Here is a 9,775-nt window from a genome sequence, read left to right on the forward strand (position 1 = left end):
ATGGTTTTGACGCTTGCCTTGACAGCGAGTGGTCGCAGGTTCGAGTCCCGCCAGAGGCATTTTATTACACAATTTCTTTATTAATTTATTTACAGGACTACATTCATTGAGAGCTATGCTAATCGATGTATTATTATGTTCTTTATTCGATTACTGTATTTACTTTCTTTGAGAATTTATGTTATATATATGTACATACATACATATAAATATATGAAGGAAAAAAATTATAAAAATACTAATTCAAAGCAACAATACATTTTGATATATAAGCGTTTTCCAATTAACTCAGAGTTTTTTTTTTTAATTCTGAGCGTCTCTCCAATGTATTTATTGTATATTTTTTACAGTAATTATCCAAAATAAAAGCAGAATCGTTACAAACAAAGACGGAGTCTGCTCCTAAAATATACAATAATTTATCATCAATAATTGATGTTGAAAAAAAAGTCCATGTATCAAAAAGTTCACAGGTTATTCTTTAAATTAGTTAATATTTTATTTTTTCTAATGTCGTCAAATGCCGTACATTTTAATAAGAAATGCTTTACATCTTCTATTTCTCCACTGTCACAAAGGGTACAAACACCTGAGACGTCATTGGACCATTTATAAGTTTTACAATCAAGGGGTAGCGTGTTAGATCTTAACTTGAATTTTAAGCTTGCCCCATGAAAATTAGTTTTGTCCAGTCTGAGTATGTTAGTAATTTGCGAGAAGGTTGAAGTTTTGAATAATTATGTAATGAGGTTGTTTGAGTTAATTTGTTAGACAACTCTGACTTATACCATTCTGATACATAATTTTTAAGAATACTTACAGAAAAAGAATTAAATGTTATCAAAATCAAAGAAATGGTTATAAAAATCTATATCAGGACATTTTTCAAAAATATCAACACAAGAAGTAAGGAATTTGTATTTCAAATTATTAAAATCACTTTTAAGTTGAAGCATAGACTTAAGAACAATATTAGGCCACCTATAAGCATCCATGTTAATAAAACGGTCAAATAGCTTAGCTCTGGCCACTTCATGTAGTTGTGACAAGGAGCACATCCTAAGTCACCATATAATGCCTCTGTGGGTGTATAACGTGGGGCTTTCAGTAGGAAACGAGCCATTTGAATTTGTACTTTTTCTAGATTGGCATTGTCTTTGTTAGATTTCTTATACCAAATACTACAGGCGTAATGTATTGAAGGAAGGAAGCGCGATGGTCTTCCATAATATGTTTCCATAGTAAACACGATTAAAATCATCTAGATTTGCTTTAATACCCTTAATATAGGCGATAAGGCGATTGCCCTTTTGAATAACATGTTCATAATGAGTATGCTCCCTTAAATTTGATGAAATAATGACCCCCCCCTCCAAATATTTATAACTGTTTACCTCTCTTATTGTATTACTGCCTAGCTTCCATTCTTTGTTCTTATCAATTCGTAACGTAATAATAGTAATATCAAAAGGAAATTCTGAGAATGACACTTGCAAAGCATCATTCCTATTAAATTTCATGATGCAAACGCCATCGAAATCACACCAATGGAAAATATATGTGCAGACTAAAGTTCTGTACACACTATCAAATATACCTTTCCGGAGTGTCAATCAAACTTGACAACTGACTAATCAGAACAGCGCTAGGAATACGCGCGCGTCTTACAAACACACGTGTTGTCCCACAAACGCTCGTGTTCGCGTATGTTTTAACACTGCTGACTTGTGGGACCTTAGCAACAATATCCAAGGGGCGGAGCTTAGCGGAAAGGTCCATTGTATGTGATATGCCCATATTTAGGAGTAATATGACATTATCATGCCCAAAAGGCACATCACACACGTTTCCACATACATTTTGATGGGTGGACAGTGCAATGCAGGTGTGTATAAGGTTTGAGTTTATATGTGTGCGTGTGTGGGGGGGGGGGGTTGCCAGTGTATATCAGCTGTCCATCAAGACGTCGGGCATATTTTTGTAGAAATCTTAATGTAAAGACGAGCAAATATCGCGTTGGAACAAATATCAATTTTCTCTGAGCGTCTGTTTGCCTGTGGGAGGCTGAACGGATCGTCATTCAAAATAAGCCGCGTATACATCGTCATGTTGCGTATGTTGAATTTTGTCGATCGACGACCGTCTGGGTAATGTGTGCCTAGTTTAGGTTTTAAGTGCTGTTAAATCGTTTTAAAGCCTTAATTAAATACTTTATACATTGTTTCATTTCAGATTCGCTTTCCATATGATTCACTAAGTTCAAGTCATAACAGAAAATGTCGGAAGATTGTTCACCTGTAGGAATACCGCTGTGGGGGGGGGGGTTGCCGGTGTACCGTATATCAGCTGTCCATCAAGACGTCGGGCTTATTTTTGTAGAAATCTTAATGTAAAGACGAGCAAATATCGCGTTGGAACAAATATCAATTTTCTCTGAGCGTCTGTTTGCCTGTTGGAGGCTGAACGGATCGTCATTCAAAATAAGCCGCGTATACATCGTCATGTTGCGTATGTTGAATTTTGTCGATCGACGACCGTCTGGGTAATGTGTGCCTAGTTTAGGTTTTAAGTGCTGTTAAATCGTTTTAAAGCCTTAATTAAATACTTTATACATTGTTTCATTTCAGATTCGCTTTCCATATGATTCACTAAGTTCAAGTCATAACAGAAAATGTCGGAAGATTGTTCACCTGTAGGAATACCGCTGTGGGCAACCATTGTCCTCGGTATACTATTTGCTGTAATTACGCTCCTTGGAATTGGCGGCAATGCAATCGTCTGCTACATAATTCTTGGGAACAAGTGCATGCGCACTGTCACAAACTACTTTATAGTGAACGTCGCCTTGAGTGATTTGCTGGTGGCGGTTTTCTGCGTTGAAATCTCGTACTATGAGGCAGTATTTCAGTGGCCGTTTAGTGACGACGTATCATGTAAACTAGTTCGTTTCGTTCAAAGCGTTTCCGTCTCCGTTAGTATTTTTACGCTTGTCGCCATCAGCCTCGATCGCTTCTTTGCGATCATTTATCCGTTCCGAAAGAAAATGGAGTCAATCCACGTGATCATCATAATCATTCTTATTTGGTGCGTTTCACTAAGCCTAGCAGTTCCTCTATTATTGCACAATTACACGTTGCTTTACTCTAATTTCACCTACTGTGGAGAAGTGTGGGATTTTGAAGACAAAATTATAGACGACCAGAAGAGGTTTGCGTATAGTATTAGCATGCTTCTTTTGCAGTATTGTATACCGCTTATTATTCTTGCCGGGGCATATGGTACAATTGGATGGAATGTATGGGCTCATAAAACACCTGGTGAGGTTGAGCACACGAGGGATCAGAAAATACGAGAGACGAAAAATAAGGTTTGTTGCGTTATGAATTTGCTGGGAATTATTTAACGTGTACTATGCGTAGGCCTATATAACTTTACGATAATTATTGACTCGATGCGGGCGCCCTAAATTTGAAACGAATATCTAATTTACGTTTAAATTCCAGCATATAATAGGCCTATAACATGACAGTCAGAACAAAGTAGAATGTATTGATGGTTAACGTAGAAAATCCATTAGCAATTGATGTAAGAATTCAAATGTAATGTACATCGCGATGAATCGTCGCATTACGCTTACAATAACCTCGAACTTAAGAACAGCTTTTCATATTAAGAATGACATGAGCACATTAACGCACACGGACTGTTCATGAAATTAACACAAGTAGAAACTTAAGGTTAATGAGGCAGTTTATGACGGATTCAATTGTTATTACTAGGGTTGCAGGAAGTGATTTAATCCTTCTCCTGTGGTAGTTATATATTAATATATTAATACTTAAATTACAGCATTATAGGCTATATCATAGTTGATTGATCGACATAATTTTTTTATATTACCGCTATTCAATACAAACGATGAATAGGTTGTCACTCAATTTCTCAGAAAACAGTCATAGGCCTATATTTAAAAAAATGTGACTGAGGATGGTGAACATGAGGACTGTCTCTTATACACATCTAGATGTGTATAAGAGACAGGTAAATACAGTGTTCGAATAAAGGACATAATAATACATCGTGCAGCATAGCTCTCAACGAAAGGTAAATACAGTGTTCGAATAAAAGACATAATAATACATCGTGTAGCATAGCTCTCAACGAATGTAGTCCTGTAAATAAATAAAGAAATTGTGTAATAAAATGCCTCTGGCGGGACTCGAACCTGCATTATTCGAACACTGTATTTACCTTTCTTTGATGATTTATATATAATTTAACAGTATTAACGGCTATCTTGATTTATATAACCGTTTGTTTCTAGCCGTACCTATTGTGTAATGGAGTGTATCTGGTGGTATTTGAGTCTGTTCAACCATGAAGCCTCCGTGGTCTAATGGTTATGACGCTTGCCTTGACGCGAGAGGTCGCAGGTTCGAGTCCCGCCAGAGGAATTTTATTACACAATTTCTTTATTCATTTATTTACAGGACTACATTCGTTGAGAGCTATGCTACACGATGTATTATTATGTCCTTTATTTGAACACTGTATTTACCCTTCTTTGATGATTTATATATAATTTAACAGTGTTAACGGCTATCTTGATTTATATATGTATATATATAATAATAATAATAATAATAGTTGGATTTGTATAGCATATCATGCAAAAACCCTCTATGCGCTTGGTGATTTGATTTAGCTGTTTAAGTTTGAAAGTATTATTAAGTTTTAAGTATTTTATTTTGAAAGTGGAAATTTTGAAAAAAGATGTTACCCAATAAAAACTACTCCTTAAACTTAGGCCTAAGCATGGTTGGCCGTTGGCTCCGAGGAGTAATATATATATATATATATATATAATTATTATTATAATGTAATGTTGATTCTCTTTGCAGCTTGTCAAGATGTTTGCGTTTATCGTGTTGGTGTTCGCCCTCTGCTACCTCCCCCAACACGTAATGACTTTGGTACAAGACTTTGACAAAACCAATAAAGTAGGATGTTACAAATACGCCCGATTAGTTCATACTACATGCCTGTGCATCGCACTCAGTAACTGTATATACAACCCTATAATTTACTGCTGGATGAACGCAAAATTTCGAAACGGGTTCAAAGCGTTCTTCAATTGGATTTGCCCGTGTTTTATTCGAAGGCCTGTAAAGGATGAATACTGGAGCCTAAAACGAATACCAACGCTACAGACACAAACTACGGATTCCATGGCAGTAAGGTCGGACAAATGGGGAAGCGACAGCCGGAAATCAAACCAAGGCAGATTTGAGCACCAGGAGAATAAACCCTTTATTAAGCATGTGCCGAGCGCTAAAGCTTCACCAGCCATATCACCAGTATCTGTAGATTTTGACACAGAAAACTCTAATGTTCGACAGAGTTCAGATTAAGGCACTAGAGTAAAACAGAGCCTACAGACGTTTTGTGTGGTAAAACAATACTGCGATGATATAATTTGTCCACTGCGTTGAATGTGGTCCATGATGTCAGCTTTCAAAATTGTTTTAGGCAATTGTACGTAGCCCTACAGCTTATAATTTAACAGTGCAGTAAAATATTGCCTGTGTGAATGTTTTCGAGGGGTTTAAGGCAATGTATAAATGACAAGACATTTTTTCACCTCAAGAAACTGTTTTTTAACTCCACTGCCTGAAAGCGGTTGACAATGACATGAAAATCTACCTGTAGAGGGCAGCATCTTCATTAAGGAAACTGGCAGAATGAGGTGAATAATTATTATTTCCAGGACATTGGAAATACATATCCTCATACATGAGGACTCAAGAGATACAAGATGTTAAAGGGGAATTTCTCCCATGTAAAGACTAAGTGATCAACACTTATAAAACCCTAAATACACTGACCATATAAGGTACCATGGAGCTGTCTTAGCTCATTGATATTACACAAACACGTAAAGTGTATATACATACTTACTTGGTTATAGTTTTACTGTCGATTGATGGCAATATTTGTTTGTAAACGTATCGTACATTTGTCGATAACATATGGATGTTCCGTGATATGAGAGATGTTTTTTTTTTTATAAGAAGAGGCATTTAAAAATCTGGGGAAAAAAGAATCCGAATAAATATTAAATAATAATACTAATTTGAACAATTATAAAGCGCTTTAAAAAGACCGTTTAAATGGATCAAAACATTTTTAATGGAACAAAGATCAAACCAGATATGTTTCTACTTATTTGCAGATCTACTACAAAACCCTTAAATTAATTAACAACCAATTAAGGGTAATTAGGATAAGTTTGATCACCCGGTTGGTCAAAATTGCCTTTGCGTACGGGTTGATAATCCCCTTATCGCGTCGAAATGAATTCAATGGATTCGAAATGAACCATTGTACAATCTTTGTGTAGAAGGTAGAAAAAGTAGTAGGTGCCGGCTCATGGTATTTTATAATAAACAAAAAGTTAATATTATTATTTTATTTCAGTAGGTATACATTTTTTTAACTGTGCACAAATACTTGACCCATTGAAAATGGTATGGTCTGATTATCAGACCTGAAACCGGAGCTCCGCCAGAGGAGAATCTGTGGGCCTAGTAGAATATCGTCATTTATATACTGTCATAACTACCATATTTGTTATGTAAATACATTAAAAATTATATCTATACGTTCACCTACACATGTACAAACTAAAAATCAAAATAATATTTCAAGATAAAGCAAATATGCCTGGCATTCTAAACTCCAAAGTTAGGCCCTTCTGCTCGAAAAAACGGTCGAATATGGTTGACTCTTACAAAAATAAAAAATCCGACGTCGTTTATTAACCAATCATATTGATTTTTATATATGTTGTAGGTAATAAATAAAGCTACATGTTGCCACAACAATGGCGAAAATCGGCCCAATATCAGCGGAGCTGCTACATAAAAACCTCGGGCGATTCGCCACATTTGTACTAAAAACCGTAGTTTTAAGCCACATTTACATTAGACAAGATTACGACACGATACAGATGCGCGCAGTGTTAAAAACAAACTAGGCGATGATATGCCGTTGTCGTGTCGTAATCGTGTCTAGCGTAAATGTAGCTTTACACGGGAACATTTGAAAAACCACGATTACAAAATTAAAAAGTCCGACGAGATTTGGCAACCTTATGGATTAAAATTAAGATTACTAAAACTATTATTAAATTTGGAATAGGATAAAAGAACAATGGCGAAAATCGGATAAGTAGAAGTGAAGTTATGAAGAGAAATGTGCGAGAAAATAATTGAATTAAATTAAATGCCTTAGCGACGATCAAACTTATCCTAATGCAGATTCAGAATCAGAAAACTTTATTGTCTCCAAAGATAAAATTAATTTTCTCGTAATAAAGCCTTAAGTAACTATTGTACAAAAGATTTGAAATAAAATACAACGGTGAATTACAATAAAAATGGATATTTAAAAACGTTGAAAGACTAAGAAAAGTCGAACACAGATAAAAACAATAAAAAGTTCCATTGTTGCTGTTAGTTATTATTGTTATTATTATTAGGCCTATTATTATTATTATTAAGTTAATAATTTATCATACTTTACAACCACCCCTCTAGAGCCTTATTTTGAATAAATGCCTCCCTAGAATAAACGCCCCGATGTGTTAAATTTTCCTAATATACACCCTCTAAATGACTGTAAACCAGTCTAGTGGAAGCAACATCATTCTTAACACCGTCTATTAATGTTGTACTCTAGTAGAATTACATTTTTTTGGTTGGGATCAATATGTCTTTATGATCTCGCAATGACACATCTGACGATAAAATTGTGCTGTATTTCCACATAAATTAAGGGACGTTTATTTAAGTATACGTATCCATATTACACCAACAAAAAAATAAATAAATAAAAGCCTCCCTCGAATAAACTCCCCCTCTAAAACCCTTCTCAACAATAAACGCCCCCGTTTTTTCGAATAAATAAGGTATTTAAATTTTTTTGCCGAAGACGGTATATCTTTAATTTGGTGTATTGAGGCTGCATTACTAAGGTGTTGGTGAGGATTGTCAAAGAATACTGCTACGTTGAGTCCTACACCACGAAAACAGTTGTGTATCTCAGGAAGCCGTGGACGCACGCCCTTCCATAAAAGCTTGTGCCCCTCACAGGTCGTCCCCATTGAAAATTTCCAGGTAATTAAAAATCACATTTTCTCCAGCTAGTGCCCCTATCCTGAATACCATTGGGCCTCTCAATTTCAACCTCGCGCTCCTTCCATCAGTCCCCATATCAATATCCCTAGATACGCCACTGCATGTAAATACACATAACTAGGTATACCCGTCCCATGGTTGTCGGCTTTTAATGATTGTAATGACGTTGATCGGGACGATGGCGAGAAGGAGCTTAACGACGACGATGATGAAGATGATGTCGACGATGATACATTGATGAAGACCGCAATGGGAATGAGAATAACGACGAGGATTAGGACGACGATGATAAAGACGAGAACGAGAAATAACTGATGATGATAAAGACAAGGGTGAAAATAACAACATAACAATGACGTTTTGGGTGGGGATTAGATGGTACAAAACAACAACGAATTAATGTAGGCGATTAAATGAGATGAAAAATGATGTAGATAATGATAATGAGGGGAATTATTGCATGCTGATGTATTATTATATTTATCATTATTATTATTATTATTATTATTATTATTATTATTCTGTTATTATTATTAATAAAACTTATTATTATTATTATTGATTTTGTTTTTTGACGATTATATCAACGATAAAACGATGATGAGGACGATGCTTATAAAGAAGACGTGATGATGAAAACAATAATATGGAGGACGAGGAGAATGATGGTGCGAATAATGATGAAGAAATAATGTTGTTGATGATGGTGGTTATGATGATGATTATAATGATAAATGATAATGATGTTGAATATTATTATTATCTATTGATCATGACTATTATGATGATGATTTTGCTTGATGGCTGGCTGTGCTGATGACAATGTTGATAATGATGATGATGATGCCTATGATGATGCATGCAATGACAATGTGATGATGAAGGCGATAATGGTGACTTAATGATATTAGTGATATGGTGAATATAGAAATGGTTATTAGGACAATATGGTCGAAATGCCAACATTGATCAGGTTAAAATCAACAGTGGTATTACTGGTCTATACTACAATGACGCCAATACTTTGATTTGTATATATTGATATTGATGATCAAAATAAGTTGATAAAAATTAATCACCATTATTAATATAAGTAAAATCATAAACACAAATTATATATCAATGATCATCATCTAGGTCAAAGGTTAAATGTTTACACAATCGTCGGATATACTTAAGTGACCTAGTTTTGAGTCAAACATGTACAGATACTTAAATAAATTACACCGGCTAGGGCATGTGTATTTAAACTGATGTTATGAATCAAAAGCCACGTCGTGTTATGATAAAATACGCTAAGGCATTTGTAGTACATTTTGAAAACCTCTGAGTAATAACTGAATAAATTTAGCCGGATTAACTCGAGCCTCTGCGTGGTTTACTTGATAACTTGATTGAATTGATAATTTATAATACATTCACAGTTTTATTTCATTGGGTACAGTATATATAAACAATCGTACATATGCATATATATAATAGGCATAGGCCCTATATATATATATATATATATATTCCAATCTGCAGACAGTACCGTTTCGATCTTGTTAGATCTCATCAGTGCAGCTCAGGATTTC

The 9,775-nt window shown here is 35.0% G+C and overlaps 1 protein-coding gene across 1 annotated transcript; it reads left to right on the top strand.

Moving 5' to 3' along the window:
- The first annotated feature begins 2,511 nt into the window (after positions 1-2,511).
- On the top strand, positions 2,512-6,755 carry LOC117109964 (RYamide receptor-like). Its single transcript, XM_033252476.1, has 2 exons — positions 2,512-3,367; positions 4,902-6,755. Exons 1-2 carry the CDS (start codon positions 2,672-2,674, stop codon positions 5,409-5,411), a joined length of 1,206 nt encoding a protein of 401 aa, XP_033108367.1. The 5' UTR covers positions 2,512-2,671; the 3' UTR covers positions 5,412-6,755.
- The last annotated feature ends 3,020 nt before the right edge of the window (positions 6,756-9,775 follow it).

Source organism: Anneissia japonica, unplaced genomic scaffold (assembly GCF_011630105.1).
Source record: "Anneissia japonica isolate Jap-2015-1 unplaced genomic scaffold, ASM1163010v1 scaffold585_len4108843_cov191, whole genome shotgun sequence".
Lineage (NCBI taxonomy): Eukaryota > Metazoa > Echinodermata > Crinoidea > Comatulida > Comatulidae > Anneissia > Anneissia japonica.

What these genes read in the sequence shown, in the direction of transcription:
- LOC117109964 (XM_033252476.1), top strand. Translation starts at nt 2,672, where the DNA reads ATGTCGGAAGATTGTTCACCTGTAGGAATACCGCTGTGGGCAACCATT. An exon ending in TACGAGAGACGAAAAATAAG is followed by an intron (nt 3,368 to 4,901) that starts GTTTGTTGCGTT and finishes TTCTCTTTGCAG; the next exon opens with CTTGTCAAGATGTTTGCGTT.